Here is a 16,739-nt window from a genome sequence, read left to right as displayed (position 1 = left end):
TGTGAGTAATATTCCAAGTGATCCCAATTAGAAAGTGAAAAGATGAAAAGCTCCAGATATGGAACCACAACATCTGACGTTCCTGGTACAGCACTCTCATGTACATTACACTTTTCAATCCCTGTTCAATACCTTGTTGCTGACATTAGATGACAAGAGGTATCCAAATATTTACTCCTTGACTAAAATTATATCAATATAGCAAGTGATTATCATTATATGAAAACACAGTATTATACAGTAGTAGTACCTTATAAAGGTCATTACTCTTCTTATGTAACTCTAAACTTGACAGTTCTTCTTTCACATTCTGTAGGAAATTACCATCTTGCAGGAAATGTGGCATATACATACATTTGAAGGGTTCAGTCAGTAACTTGAAACCATTATCTGAAAATAGACAATGAAATTTACACTTAATTTTTTGGCATACATACATAAGTTCAATGAAATCTAGTATTTATCATGAAAATGCAAAATGTTATTGTCATGATACAATAAAGTTTTATGCATACTTACCTGGCAGATATATACTTAGCTATAGACTCTGTCGTCCCCGATAGAAATTCGAATTTCGCGGCACACGCAACAGGTAGGTCAGGTGATCTACCGCCCCGCCGCTGGGTGGCGGGAATAGGAACCATTCCCGTTTTCTAAGACAGATTTTCTCTTCCACCTGTCTCCTGAGGGGAGGCTGGGTGGGCCATTAATCGTATATATCTGCCAGGTAAGTATGCATAAAACTTTATTGTATCATGACAATAACATTTTTATGCATTCAACTTACCTGTCAGATATATACTTCTTAGCTGATTGGCACCTTTGGCGGAGGGTAAGAGACAGCTAATTTACTGAATAGACAGGAAACAACATACGTTGTAGGTAATAAATAAATAAAACCTTGGTTCCTATGTGTTTAGACGAAGGGTTGACCTCCTAGCTATTGCTAGGAATCTGCTTCGTCTCAAGAGCCTCAGCGAGGATGTGACCTATGGCTAAGAGTTCTTGTAGATCTGTCAATAGGGTCTTATCCACTTACTTGACAGAATCTAATGGTTATTTGTCAAAGGGGTCCTATCCACTTACATGACAAAACACCTATGCCTAGTGGCATAATTCAGGAGCACAACACCGATCCCGATCACCTGATCCTCACACGAGTGTTCGTGCTTAACTTGAAAAAGAGTTATCCCCAAACTTCTTTCAAACAACCCAAATAATAAAAAAATCTGTTAAATTAAGATTTAACTCACTAGTTAAGGATCAGTGTCGGCTCCCTATCCCAGCAACTTATCCGTAGACACGTATAACCCAGAGAGACGTATCTCTCGTGGGTCAACTTGACATCCTTCGTATAAAGGGAGGTCAACCCAGAGTTGCATCTCCCGTAAATGACAGCTAATATGTACTTAATGACATATTGTTATGGAAAGAACAAGAATTCATAAAAGCTTGCACTTCATTCGCTTTTAATTGTCAGCTGTTTGAAGGAATCATCAAGATACTCATGAAGTGTTTTAGTGATCACATAGTTTCAAAGAAGACCAGGGCTTTCTTAGAAATGGATATTTTCTGGATGAAGCCTAGAGCCTGGCTGGCGCCTCACGCCTGACTGGCGCCTCGCACCTGGCTGGCGCCTCGCACTTGCCTGGTTGGCTCCTCGCGCCTGGCTGGCGCCTCGCGCTTGTCTGGTGCCTGGTGCCTGGCTGGCTCCTCGCGCCTGCCTGGCGCCTCGCTCTTGGCTGGCGCCTTGCGCCTGCCTGGAGCCTCGCCTCTGGAGCCTGGCCAGTTCCTCCCCACTTGTTAGAGCTTCGAGCTTGTTAGAGTCTCGAAGATGTCTGTCGATGTCCCCATCGAACTCTCTTATCTGTCCGATTTGTTCGCCTCTAGCAAATCTAAGCCAGGTTGGAGGCCCACTCTTTCTCCTCACCAGACAATGACAGTGATTCTTGGGGACTGTCGCTCTGGCGTTTTTTACGCCTGTTATGGCATTTAGCCCCTAGTTGGCGCTACATTGTCCGAAAGTCCTAAACAACCACAATAGTTTATCAGGAGACTTTGAGAAGGGTGGAAGACCTTCTTCCACTTTGAGCTCTCGGCCTCTCCGGCAAGGGGAGGAGAGTAGTCAACTACATCCATAATTGATATGAAATCTAACAGTATGAGAGAAAAGTGTCTTATTCCGAAAAGGATCCTTTGTGATTACTTCTGTTGCTACAGAGATCTCTTCTTACATGTTGATGAGGTTTCTCGTTGTAGAATCTTCCCTATCCTTGCCCGAATGAAGGGAAGGAGCCTGGAAGTCGAAGGAGACTCAGAGTAGAAATTGGGCGGACCCCTGATTTCTTAGCTCTTTATATATATCCCTCTTAATACTAACTGGGCAGCATTTTGAGCCCTCATCACATTCCAAAAACTCTGTAGGCAAACGTTTCAACCATTTCTTCTTCTGTAGATGAAAACATAAGGACCCTGTCTGAATAACGAAACTCTATCTGGAGCGTTGAGTGAGGAACAGAGGGTTTTAGTTCTTTTGCCAGACATATTATGCTGGCAAGAGCCCATTGCCGAGTTCCCATAGAATCTGATGCGAGATTCCAATGCACAAAAAATTCCCTTTTCTTCTTGGTCGTATAGGACCGAGAGAAACGAGGAATTCCCTCATAAAATTTCTGAAAGAAGTTTTATGAGGAGCAGTTCCATCTTGTCATAAAACGGAATCTGAGGGCTCCAAACAAAAAGAATCCCATACTCAGTGCATGATATCCTACTCTTATCGTATAGAGGTATCGTATAAGATCCCGAAGATCTTAATTCTCTGCTATATCTAATTCTCCTTGCAGAGACAGAATATAACCTTATACTGCGTTATTGATAAAAGATATAGACAAAGGTGATTCTTCCCTCTGAAAGGGAAGAAAACACCCCGTATGTGGTTCACAGAGGTATAGGAAGAGGACAGCTTCCCTATTCCCACCAGCAAGATCTGCAGCAAGTCTATGTCTTTACCATGACCTTGCCTTTTACCTTGAAAAAAAAAATCCTCTTACCATGTCTCCTTCTGGTCAGTCTGCACGCAGACCGACTCAGAATGGAGAGGTTTTACAGGTCTATATACTGGATTCTAATAGAACCTCCAGAATCTCTGGGAAATTTCTTACGAAACATGCTGTGAGAAGAACGTTATGATCTCTGTGAATCCAATATATCTAAGGCCAAAAAAGAAGCATAAAGTATAATCTTTTCTTCCTTTGACGCCCTTTATCTTAACATCTGTTAAGAATTTATATTTAGGGGAAAAAGACTAAAGTTTATTCCCCTTTCTTTAAACTAAAGATGGCGTAAATTGCTACATCTCTTGGGTCAAGAATAATGAAGTAATCTATAGGAAGCCTGGTCGTCTTCCTCCTTGCGAAGCGATTATGAAGAAGACTTCTCTCAGGTTTTTTACAACTCTCTCCAATAGATGCTAGACATAATTTAACAATTATTATCGTCTATCGAGAAGTTTCTCACGGACGTGCAACATATTGCAGTGAATCTCTTAAGAATCGTTACGTTCCGTGTCTGATTTCCAAACAGGTTCTCTTTTGTCAACGCGAACCCGGGCGAAAAAAGAGATTCTTGATTCTCTTTGTGATATGAGAGAGCTGTGGCATTGGCCTAAATGCTTAAAATAAATAATTTCATAGTTCCTTGGGATCGAACCCATTTTCGATTAGAAGGGGAATGAAATCAGGAACGAAACTTGCCGTTACTACGCCTCTGTCGAAGAGGCTAGTGAACTCTAAGGTTAATAACTCGCTAAAACGAGAACTTATCTTGGATGGCGCTTCTAGCGCCAATTGCGCCAGGCTGGCGCTTCTGGCTCATTGCGCCAGGGTGGCGCTTCTGGCTCATTGCGCCAGGGTGGCGCTTCTGGCGCATTGCGCCAGGCTGCGCTTCTGGGGCATTTGCGCCAGGCTGGCGCTTCTGGGGCATTGCGCCAGGCTGGCTCTTCTGGCGCATTTGCGCCAGGCTGGCGCTTCTGGCTCTTCTGGCGCATTGAGCCTTCTATGTTTATTCCGTTCTCAGTAGGAAAAACTTTTATGGACAATATATAGTCCATTCAGGGAAACAATTTCTCTCACGAAGAGAATGATTCCCAAAAGACTTATCAAACTTATCCTGAGCAATCTTCGTTCTTTAATACGATTATGCTTTCTAAACATGCTTCTCGAAAGCCTGAGATCAGGGAAACAACTTCTGCCACGAAGAAAATGATTCCCAACAGACTTATCGAACTTATCCTGAGCAATCTTCGTTCTTTAATACGATTATGCTTTCTACATATGCTTCCCGAAAGCCTGAGATAACTTCTGCCATAAAGAATCCTCTATAATTCTCTTACATCGCGGTAAACAGAATTAAACTAGGAAAACTTTTGTAAGGATACTAGGAATTCAGTTGTCAACCAAAGAGTCAACTTCGGTATATGACATGATCATACCGTAGTCTTAAGGTGAATTCTCTACTACATTCTTTCCTCGCCGAGGCCGAGAGAATGTAAAATCTCCTAACTTCGTTCTTTTCGTCAATAAAACGAATTGGTACTAGACGAAGGAGATCCTAATGAGAAATAAGGATCGAAGAGAATCATTCAAGCTTCCTATCCATGGACATAATGCTGTAATGTATGCTTCTATTACTTGAAAAAGCCTCTAATCAAATAATGCGAGCTCATACAAGTCTTGTCCAATTCCAAACAATTGCAAAGTTCTCATTCTGAAAATCGGTTTGCTGCATATATACAGAAGAGGATGACTTATAATCCTCTTAAAAGTAACGAACTAGGAGAAGGAGGGGTGGCAGAACTCAAGAGACTCTCCGAATTCTTGCAATAAAAGGGTTGCTAAGGTCTTGTAAGCTGAAAGACCTGCACCCTCATTGACTTCCTAGTCTGATATCTTCCATCTCTTGTCCCATAATGTTGGGAAAAGAGTGAGTTACCCGAGGAGAGCGCCTCTCTTCATAAGGTAAAGGGTTTAAAGTAGAACCAGCTTCATCCTGACAAGGGTTACGTTCGCCTGTGCGACATCTTGAGTACCTGGCAGGTGAAGGCTGATCCTACAAAAAAAACTTCTCTCCAAATCAAACCAATGTGATAGAGACGAAGTCGCTTATGCGACCACTAGAGTCTCTTTCACGAGAAGTATGTTCTTGGGTTCTCTTCCAGAGAAACTTCCCACAGATCCAGACACATCCTGACACGGGCGACAGTTTGCGCCCCCGTCAGGAAAAACTGATCCATCTTCCAACACAAAGAAGCTGGAAATCCTGGATACTGTAAGAATTTTATAATTCGAAAGTATTTCTTCATTGGAGCCTCGTCTTCTAAACTTCTTCCAATTCGAGAAGATCAGAAGGAGATTAATCCCTTTCATAGGTTATTGTTCCTTAGACCTCACTTACTGTAAAGGCGAAGGAATTCTATCATTGAGAGACTGTGACGTCACCGCTCTATCCTGTGGCACCTATCCACGTACTGACCAGACCCCACGTTACTGAACTTCGTTGATCGGAAGAGAAGCGGTATTCAACGTGGTATGGCCTTTGGCTATGTGCCTTCCCCATGGCATTCCTTCATGCGCTTTTGGGAGGATCTTTCATCATGGTAGACGTCTAAGCAGGCACCTGGCTCTTGACTTGCACCTGGTGCCTAGATGAAGCTATGCTTTAGTAATGATACTATAACCATCCAATTTTCCTCTTTCTTTATTCATAACATAAACGAGATTATCTTGTATATTCATAAGAATCTTCGTTGATGAATCTTCCTTCTCCTCATCCGCCGAGGGTAAGGAGGTTTAACCATAAGGGGGAAACACTTTTTAGGATGCCTTTCCAATGGCTATCCCTGGTAGTCTGGGACGTTCTACAGACACTGCCGAGGGGACGCCTGATCGGTGGGGATTCTCCATAACCTCCGTAAGGCTTTCAACATTCCTTCTCCTCTGGGCCTGTGAACTTGGAAGAGGTCTAGGCCTGGGAGCGAGATGAAGCCGATAAGACGCACCCTCCATTGCAATGGGGAAACACTAATTCACTTCTTACCTTCTAATAGCTCGCTTTTGGAAAATTGCAATATGAATTTGTAGTTCTGTAAAGTAAGAAGTGATGAGGATACAACACTACTAGTACTGTTAATGCTCTAACTGCTCGTTAGTACGAGAGCTATAAAACTTCTAAAGGAAGCGTAAATAGTTCTATGTTTTTCTGACTTCCTCGATAAGGAAGTTATCCTCAATCAATTTTAACTTTTATTACCCATTATTGAATAAATATTAATATTTCCCTTCTTGCAAACTATGTAAGTGTCAGTTACACGTAATGTATTCTTCGAAATTTTCGAAGCCAAATTCGTTAAAACAGTTAATAAACGTATGCCGAACCAAAGACCCAGTACTTCCCTGCAAAAGATAGCCCAGAAGATCGATGGCGATGAAACACGAAAATCCAAATCAGGAGGAACTGCAAACGTATGTTTACATTCCGGCCGATAGAGAAAATCTGTCTTAGAAAACGGGAATGGTTCCTATTCCCACCACCCAGCGACGGGGCGGTAGATCACCTGACCTACCTGTAGCGTGTGCCGCAAAATTCGAATTTCTATCGGGGACGACAGAGTCTATAGCTAAGTATATATCTGACAGGTAAGTTGAATGCATAAAAATGACCTTTTTATAATAAAACAGTTTTAATTATACTTGCCCAGTTATTACATACTATAAATGGAAATTAAAGCTATGTAATAACTGGGTGACCATGTGGCCCCCCAACATAGGCTCCTTCGTAAGAGCAAAAGGGGGGGGGGGGGGGGGGGACCTAGCCTCTGTCCAACTGATCTGAGTGAGAACTGCAGGATCAGTGGCCAGACCTCTGGACCAATTCATAAGAGGGAGGCAAGTGTACCTCTTATGAATAGCAAGCAAGAACTTATGTCCTAAGTAAGAAGCCAAATATAAAGTATTGGGTTTGTTTCTTACTGCTGTCCGCTTCCCCCCCTTGCTAGGGAAGGGACGGATAAACGCTTCTATCCTTAATGAAAGGGATAGAATGGAGCTTGGTTACGTAGCTTACCTGCATCGTCATCCTGTCCAGCAATGTGACGACTGCTACCCTCTGCCCGCAGGGAGAGGGAAGAAAAGAGAAGGAAGAGGAGCCAGTCACACACTCATTCATTCTCCATTCATGCGATGTCACAAGGACGAGATGCTACCTTGTCCTGTAAAGGAGCTGGGTAAGCTACACAACTTGTTGAGCAGCCACCACGGGTCCTAAGGAAAAAGTGTCCAAGGACCTATAGGTAATATCCCGAAGGTAGAAGGAGGTGGTGGTCTGATTGGACCACACCCCTGCCTTCAGCACCTGTGCGACGTACAAGTTCTTGCGGAATGCAAGGGTTTGACCAATGCTTCTAACTTCTTGGGCTCTCGGATGAAAGGTATTGGTGTCTGCACTCCTCTCGGGGTCGTACGCTTTCCCGATTACCTCACGAAGCCAGAAAGAAACAGTGTTCTTGGGCACTTCTTTCTTGGTCACCCCGGTGCTAACAAAGAGGCATCGACACTCAGTCCTGAGGTGTCAAGTTTTCTTCAGATAGTGCCGTAGCACCCTCACAGGACAAAGCAGCATCTCTTCCGTATCATTACCGGTCTTCTAGGGAGGGGACCATGAAGGACTCAATCTGGCATCGAAGGAAAAACCGTGAAGTTCTGCTACTCTCTTCGCTGATGCCAGGGTCAGCAGAAAGAAGGTCTTGAGGGTCAGATACTCCTTGAGACAAGAGTCACATCCCACCCCCAGGGCCTGAGTTCCCTGGGTGGGCAAGACCTCTCAAAGCTCCTCATTAGGAGAGATGTTTCCATGGAGGAAATATCAAATCCTCGCAGCTTAAGGACTAGGGCCAGGGCGCCTCTGTATCCTTTGACTGCAGAGACAGAGAGGAGCTTCTCTCGGCGAAGAAAGATGAGGAAATCCACTACCTGCTGAAGAGTGGCTCTGAGTGGAGATAGACCCTGTCTACAACACCAACCACAGAAGATGGCCTCTCACTCACAAGAGATGGTGGATAACCGCCAGCCCTGAAGACGCAGGGAATGTACTGCCTGCTGGTACCGTTCTACATGCGTTTGACACAGCAGGTTGTGCCATGGGGAATCTCTCGTGGTGCCTTCGAGAGAAGAGCCAGCAGGTCCAGAATCATCCAAAAATTTCTGGTGACCAGAATGGGGGAAAGGCGTAGACTACGAGGTTGTCCCACGGGTGTTGCAGCTGCCCATGGGTCTGGCACAACTGAGAAGAAAACCTGAAGTTTTTTGTTGTGCCGGGTGGCGAACAGATCGACTACTGGATGCCCCCACAGGTTGAAGAGCCTCTCCGCCACATCTGGGTGAAGAGACCATTTGGTCCCAATCACCTGATTCTGGCGGCTGAGCTTGTCTGCCACTACATTCCTCTTGCCTGGAATGCATCTGGCTGACAACTCTACAGAGTGAGCTACGGCCCACTTGTGCACCTGCATTATCAACTACTGCAACGGGAGGGACACTAGGCCCGGTTTGTTGACGTATGCCACTACCGTGGTGTTGTCGCTCATCAGTACCACTGAGTGTCCCCATCAGTCGTTCCAGGAACTCCTGGAGTGTGAGAAACGCAGCCTTGAGTTCCAGGAAGTTGATGTGAAGGTGCCTGTCGTGATGGTTCCACACTCCTGCAACCAGCAACTCTTCCAGGTGAGCGCCCCAACCCTCGGTCGATGCGTCTGAGAACAGAAGCATCTCCGGAAGGGGAGTGCGCAGGGGCACTCCTATTAAGAGGTTCCTGCCATCTAGCCACCAGGACAGGTCCTCCCTTACTTTCTCCGTGAAAGGAACCAGGAAGGACTGTGGATCTCGTGCCTGTGACCAGCACTCCATTAGTTTCCATTGAAGAGACCGTAGGTGAAGACGCCCATGAGGGACTAACTTCTCTAGTGATGACAGGTGACCGATCACGACTTGCCACTGTTGAGCTGACTGTTCCTGTCCTGACAGGAATCGTCTGGCTGCCTTCCTGAACCTGCTGATCCGCGAGTTTGCGGGGAAGACTCGTGCTGCTACTGTATCGATCAGCATGCCCAGGTACTTTATCCTCTGCTTGGGTTCGATATCTGACTTCTCGACATTTACCATGATCCCCAGATCGCGGCATAAGTCGATGAGTCGATCTCTGTCCTGTAGCAACTGCAAGCAGGAGCTCGCCAGGACCAGCCAATCATCGAGATACCTCATCAGATGTATCCTGACTGAATGGGCCCAAGCCGTCACCAGAGTGAATACTCGTGTGAACACCTGTGGGGCGGTTGAGGCCGAAACAAAGTGCCCTGAATTAGTACACGGAAAATGCGCATCCTTCAGCTCCACCGAAAGCAGGAAATCGATCTCCCTGATGGAGTTGAGCACTGAGCGTGCTGTTTCCAACGTGAACCGAGTCTGGCGAACAAAACGGTTCAAGGGAGAGAGATCTATCACCAGCCTCCAGCCCCCTGTAGACTTCTCCACCAGAACAAGTCAGTTGAAGAACCCCGGTGACTGATCTCGCATGATCTCCACAGCTCCTTTGCTCAGCATGGTCTTTACTTCTTGTGTCAGTGCTACGTCCCTGGTAGAACCGGGGACGTACGTCTGAAGGTGGACCGGGTGTGAGGTGAGGGGTGGCCTCGACTCGAAGGGCAGTCAGTAGGTATCCCTCCCGAAGGACATCCACAACCCAGGTCTCGGCTCCATAGCACTGCCAAGTTGCCCAATGGCGCACCAGTCAACCCTCCCTTCCGGCAGCAGTTGAGGGGGAACGCCATCCCTAGCGTTTCCCTCTCTACCCCTTCCCTTAGCCCCTTTCCCGCGAGAGGAGGAGGCTTGAGAGGAGGGCTGATGCTCACTTCTCGAAGCGAAAGAGGAAGGCTGGGTCTTTCCTCACGCTACCCTCGACTGTGCTGATATCTTGGGAGCAGAGGAAGCGCTAGCTAAGCTCTGAGGCTTAGCCGCAGTTGAACAAGACTGCCCAGAAGTCTTCGTAACTGCCTAGTGTACTAAGCGGTTGCTGTCCTCAGCTCTCCGCTTTTCCACTGCAGCGTCCACCATCTCTCTGGGGAAGAGAGAGGAGGAACCAAACAACAGTCCGTTGCGTAAACCCAACGTCAACCCTTGACCGGCTGCTCTGGTTACGTGAGTCAGGACTGCATCCCGTCTCCTCAAAACCAGGTTGGCCCACAAAGTTGGCTGTCTGGTGAGTGAGGTAAGAGATGGGTCTACCTCCAGACTGGCAGAGTCTCCCGAACGCCGAGTCCTCCTCAGGAACGATAGCTCCCGAGGAGGCTGCGACTCTGGATATCATGAGGGACCACAGATCCAGCTAGATGGCCTGGAAAGCTGCCATGGCAGTGGATTCCAGGGCCGATGCCTCTTGTTGCAAGAACCAGAGGTTCTCAGACAGCAGGTGATGAAAGGCACTCCCGCAGTCAGACGAGCTAGCTCCGGGTCAACCTGCTTGGTCGGCAACGGGTCTACCGAAGGCACGTAGAAGCGCCGCTGACGAGGCAGAGGAGGGGGAAGCAGCATGTCTGATCTGCTGGCTCTGAGTGAGGCCTCTTGTCTGGAGACAAGGGCGTTCACTTGGCCCAACACACCGTCGGCCAAGGAAGACTAGGGTATAGTCCCACCGTCGCTCTGTGTTCCTTCTTAGGACCCCAGAACGACTCCAACCTCGATGGAGGGTCAGAGGGAGCAACCACCGATCCTTCCCTGAGGTCATTGTACTGACGAATCAGTGCAATGACCTCTGCAAAGGACCTTTATATCTCGGGGCTGATCACCTCCCGAGACACTCTTCCTTCAGGAGGAAGAACCTCGCTAGACCCCTCGTGACCTCCTCCAACCACTTGAGCGTACGATCTGTTTGGTCCTAGGACCGAATCAGGCTCGTAGGTTCTCTTGGCCGGACCGTAAGGAGCACACTCCTCACGGTCACTCATGTTCGCCTCACTCCTCCTGGTGTAGCCCGAGGAAGTTAAAGGGACAGGTGAGGAAGACCTGACGCTCCTACCCTGACTACCAGTAGAGCCAGTAGGCTGGGAGGACTGCAGGCAATTGCCAACCAGCAGTGGTGATCAAGCTGCAGGTCTGGACCAGCAGTCTCCCTGCGGAGAAATGCTGGACCGAGGACGGTAGTGTCGGTCTCGTGCATCAGGGGAGCTACTACCAGCTGTGTGAGCCGTCCGGTCCCGGTGGGAGTGACGGTCGGGTGACAGACAGCGTCCGCTAACGTGGTGAGAGTGAGCACCTTCCTCATGATGCGCCACGGTCCCAGAAGCAGCCGAGACTGTTCCTGGTGACCGGGGGGACCTCTTCCCAGCCTCGACACATGAACGGTCTGCTGGGACCGTCACGTCAACCCTCGGAACTGGACGATCGCTGCGTGAGCGATCGCCGGTCTGGCGAGAGTCACCTGAGCGACTCTTACCATCCTTCCGCTCCATGACTGGATCCTGACGGTGAGCGTACTCAGTCATCTGGTTCCTGGCTGCATGATCACCGGTAGGTGACCGTACACTCGGTGATGCTCGTGAGCGAGCAGCCAAGACGGTTCCCAGTCCGGAGGTGGAACCTCTGGAGTCGGGAGTGGAGGTACCAGCGGTGGCTGGCATCTCCACGGTCCCCATCTTCTTTCCTGAGGAAGGAGAGACGGGCTTGAAAGGGAAGACCAGCGGAAGACCCACTTGTCCTGCCAGAGCGAGACAGACCCTTAGAAGTTTCTGTGTGAGACTTCTTGGGGGGGCAAGGCCACCTTCTTCTTCCTCGGCTGGGGGGGCCTTGGAAGTTGAAGGGGAAGAGGCGGCAGAAGATGACGACGAAGATGAAGACAAAGAAGACGATGACACCTTCCTCTTCTTCTTGGACTTCTTCGCCAACTTCCTCCGGAAAGCAGACAGGTCTCCCATCCAGGCTGGAGCTGGGCCGTTTGCGGTGGCAACGGGGCCCAACTCCACCTGGCCGGAAGGACCTGCGGGAGCGGCAGCACTTCCACGGGCAGGAACAGAGGCAGCAGGTATGGTGATGGCAACAGGGGGGCAATCTAAGGGCAAGCTCTTCGGGCACTCGAAGTCAGGGGGAGGAGCAAGGACAGCAAAACCAGGTGGAGGTGGAACCAGCTCCCTCCGGGGCACATATGGCAACGGAGCTTGTACCGCAGCCAAGGGGGTGACAGTGGTCACGTGCTGGGTATACCAGGTGAGGCGGAGCTGCATAACCTGGTGTCGACACAGTTGTAGTCGTCCTCGTCTCCACCCTGTGAGTGAACAGGGCTACAGCAAGATGATGGATGAGCCCCTGAATACTCAGAGTGCCCGGAGCTGACGAGGAGGGAGAAAAGAAGGTGATGTATCAGTCACCAGAGGTGTTGAAGGAGAGCTTTCCGACAACACCTTGGCGGCCCTACGTGGCTTCTTCCTTTTCTCGTACAGCTCCCACTGCTCCTCCGACCAAGAGACACAAATATCACAGGTTAAGGACAGAGCATTTATGTCCTCGGCACCTAGTACACAATGGATGAGGGCCCACGACATCGCTGGACCTGAAAGCCCCACACTTATAGCCTCCCACTCCAGGGCGCACTCTCTGGTCGGATGGGGGGCCCGAAGGCTTCTCCGATTCGTGGGACTGCATGTTCAATCCAGTGATTGTTTGTTTGTATGGTGCTTTTACGTTGCATGGAACCAGTGGTTATTCAGCAACGGGACCAACGGCTTTATGTGACTTCCGAACCACATCGAGAGTGAACTTCTATCACCAGAAATACACATCTCTCACTCCTCAATGGAATGGCCGAGAACTGAACCTGCGACCACCGAGGTGGAATGCTAATACCATACCACTGAGGCGCTTCAATGCAGCGATGCAATTCCACAAATAATAAAAAAATAATAATAAAAGTACTTACAGTCACTTCACACTAGTATTCTAATAAACAGGTTGAAAAGTAAGTAGGCTTGAAACAATCTCACGACAGAGGCGGGCAGAGAGGCGAGCGCACGTCTTCACCCGACGGTGGTCGAAAGCAAAGTGGTATGTTTGCCTCTGATCGGGCGGGACTCCCGACCATCGGACAAGCAGTTACTGCCAAACTACCTTGTTAGTAAATCTTACGACCGGTCTAGGTGGCGCTGAATAGTAATTCCTTATGTAAAGGATCGATGGTTTGTATAATGTGTTGGAACAAATATGTGTTCCAGTATTACTGAGGATGGTGGAAATAGCATAAGATTGGGTGGGGAAGAAATAAAGAGAGTAAAGCAGTTCAAGTACTTAAGGTCCGTATTAGAGGACAGTAGAAGCATGGACCAAGAGGTTAGACATCGAATTAAGGCAGGATGGAATAACAGGAGGTCTGCATCAGGGGTCCTCTGTGACAAGAAGGTCCCTCTGAAATTGAAGGGAAAGTTTCAGGATGGTGGTCAGACCAGTAATGTTATATAGAACAGAAACAGCAAGTATGAAGAAAACAGAGGAGAAGAAGATGGATGTAGCACAAATGAGAATGTTAAGATGGATGTCGGGAGTAACAAGGGAAGATAGGATTAGAAATGAGTATTTAAGAGGATCGACAAAGGTATATCGAAGAAAATATAGGAGGGAAGGCTTCGATGGTATGGACACCTGTTACGAAGAGAGGAACATCATGTTAGAAGACATACGATGGAAATGGAAGTACGGGGTAGAAGGCAGAAAGGAAGACCAAGAAAGAGATGGCGTGATTATGTAGGGGAAGAATTGATATTAAAAGGTATTAATGAGAACGATACACAGGACAGAAATCAATGGAGACGACTCATTCACAACGGCGACCCCATATAAAACTGGGTCAAAGCTGGGAAGAAGAAGAATAAGTGGGTATGTTACATAATTGAAAATATACAGTGCCTTGAATCAGTATGATTTTACAAAATACTGAAGGTTTCAAAACATAAATTACTTTCAAGAAATTTTCTATTGGTTATAATTATAGCCTAACTAATATTAATATAAATTAAGCATGTTCGATGATGGTAATCCTAATATCTGTACTTGAAACAAAATCAGCAATAACAATAAGACATTAACCAAATACCAAAGCTTCAAAAATTTGTTCCAAAGGTTAGCAACCTCAAGGGATGTAATATAATTTAAAAAGGATTATTAGCATTACTAAAAATAAGAGTAACATGCCTATGGGTGGGGGGGAGGCAGGGGGCTGATCAATGAAAAGAGTGCTGGTGGCAATTCCTATTACATTACATGTCAGGAATATAATCTATACATAGCATTCCTAGTCCTGGTAAATGTAATAGTGGCCACTGAATTGCTGCCAAAGCAAAAATTCCTTTCTCATCTCCTTATGTAATCAAGCCTTGTCACCAGAATGTTCATTAGTAGTAGGATGTAAAACTGCTCTGGAGCAAATAACAAAGAGTCCAGCTGATTACAGGTTTTGCACATACAAGAGATGTCTCATTTCACAATGTATTACTGATATAACACTGCATCCATAGGATGGGTTCCAGTGGCTCTTCAAAGAGCTTTCTGTTTGAAATGCCTTTAGTTTATGGGAAAAGATCAACAAAACCTGTCCAAAGACTGCAAGCTTGATGTGGATCTCCTCTGGATAACTCCAATCCTTCATAAAACATATTAGTAATTTATACTAACTGCAGAACAAGATGCATTTTATACATGTGTCTCTTTCAGTTCAAAAAAAAAAAAGAAACAGGATAACCTTTGCTGAGAAGGAAACATCAAGACATGCATGCAGAGAAGTAACATTACAGTAGTTTAAATGAACATAGTCATTTGCATCACAATCTAAGACAACCACTTGAAAGAAAATGGATAAATATAATAAATACAAATGATTACTGTTCACAATTCTTACAAAAAATTAGGATAAAACTCACAAAAACATTATTTATTTCATGAATTCACTACATTATTTTGTGGATTAACTAAATTTTAAGTGTAAGAGATAGAATAGGAAGGACTTACAAGTTATATGACCCTTGTACAAAAAGTCCAAGATTAAACTTGAGACCCTTAATCTCAATACTACCGCCAAAACTCCCAAGTTACTTTATTTACTGTACAACACTTATATATGACAGTTCATATTTTTGTAGTAGAGAAAAAGACAGGCACACTCTATTGTCTCCAAACTGAATAGGCTATCAAAAAGACTAAACAATGAACAATCTTTGATATCCCGTATCCCTTTGTTATTAGTAAAATTCTAATGCTCCATGTATAATATTACTCTGATGATTACATACAACAGAATGCCAACAAATTACTGTATTTGTATGCAGTAATTTTAACAAAAATTTCTTGTAAAAGATATGAAAATTCTAGGTCTTACACTGATTAGGCATAACCACACCAAACCCCAAAACAGTCAGTTTCTTCTCAATAGAGCACAAAATAAAACATGTAAAAATGCTCCAAGGTTTTTATGGCACAAACGACTTTTCTGTACAGCGGATAATGATGTAGAAGCCCTCAGAACTGTCTTCAGTTGACATCATTACAAGCCTCTCGATGTGCTGCAGTATGAAACTCTCAGGATGACTGGGCAGTGCTCAGTTGCTCAGCTTGCTCTCCAGAAGCAGTCAAGTGAAGATGTGTCTGTGATGCCTCCGGAATTGGACTTGGTTGTGGCGGACGCACGATCCATGCCTACCCTTAACCTTAAATAAAATAAAAACTACTGAGGCTAGAGGGCTGCAATTTGATATGTTTGATGATTGGAGGGTGGATGGAACATGCCAATTTGCAGCCCTCTAGCCTTTGTAGTTTTTAAGATCCGATGGCGGACAAAAAAAGTGGGACGGACAGACAAAGCCACCTCTAGTTTTCTTTTATAGAAAACTAAAATAATATTTTAATAATAAAATGAAGTTTTGTTTTTACTTACTTAGTAATTACATAGTTAAGAATTTTTAAGTACCGGTAGCTAAAATTTGAAAATTGCCGTAGTGATTCTTTTGTTTGTTTCTGTGTATGTCGGTACCCTGTCCACTACCAGGGGAATCGGGAAACAGCGTAGAACTAGCTCAATTTATGCCTTTTCATCCATGACAGGGGAGGAGGGTGGGCTCCAATTCTGTAATTACTTGGTACTTGTTAAGAATAAATAAGACCTTATTTTATTAAAAAAAATTTTATTCAAGTAACTTACCAAGTAATCACATGGCTGATTCTCACATTGCTAGGAGGTGGAATCAAGGATGAAAATCTATTGCAATTTATAATTGATAATAACATGCGAATAGACAAAATTTGCTAGCATTAACATAATGCTTGCTGTTTCCTTACCTGTTAAGAGAGCTATAGCAGTCAATACTGCCTCTGGTGCAGCTCGTCTCAACTAGTAGAGGTGTGGTGTTAGACCAAGGGTCACCTATTACATAGTGGGGGCCTTAGAGCAAGGGATTCACCAGGTGCTAGTAAAGCAGAAACATTGCTCCTGCCCTAGGCGCAGTACCATTAACAACAACACAAAGCCAATGTCAAAAAACTACCTGCAGTGGCCACCCAGTATTTGCGTTCTCCGGATTCATGGATTTATCTCTGGACCATATCTACCTTTTATTCACGGGAAATTTGCCTATCCGCTGTATTTTTCTTTGAGAAATATCC

General features: G+C 45.9%; 1 protein-coding gene across 8 annotated transcripts in view; it reads right to left on the bottom strand.

The window, feature by feature from the left end:
* LOC135203593 (prolyl 3-hydroxylase OGFOD1-like) overlaps positions 1 to 16,739 on the bottom strand; it is a 286,279-nt gene that overhangs the window by 137,428 nt on the left and 132,112 nt on the right. For all 8 annotated transcript variants that reach the window (XM_064233381.1, XM_064233383.1, XM_064233384.1 and 5 more), the window contains one exon: positions 251 to 390. In XM_064233381.1, the coding sequence (XP_064089451.1) occupies positions 251 to 390 (140 nt within the window). The remainder of the gene's footprint in view (positions 1 to 250; positions 391 to 16,739) is intronic.

Source organism: Macrobrachium nipponense, chromosome 36 (genome assembly GCF_015104395.2).
Source record: "Macrobrachium nipponense isolate FS-2020 chromosome 36, ASM1510439v2, whole genome shotgun sequence".
Lineage (NCBI taxonomy): Eukaryota > Metazoa > Arthropoda > Malacostraca > Decapoda > Palaemonidae > Macrobrachium > Macrobrachium nipponense.
Note: the sequence above shows the minus strand (reverse complement) of the source record. Positions and strands in the feature narration are given on the sequence as shown.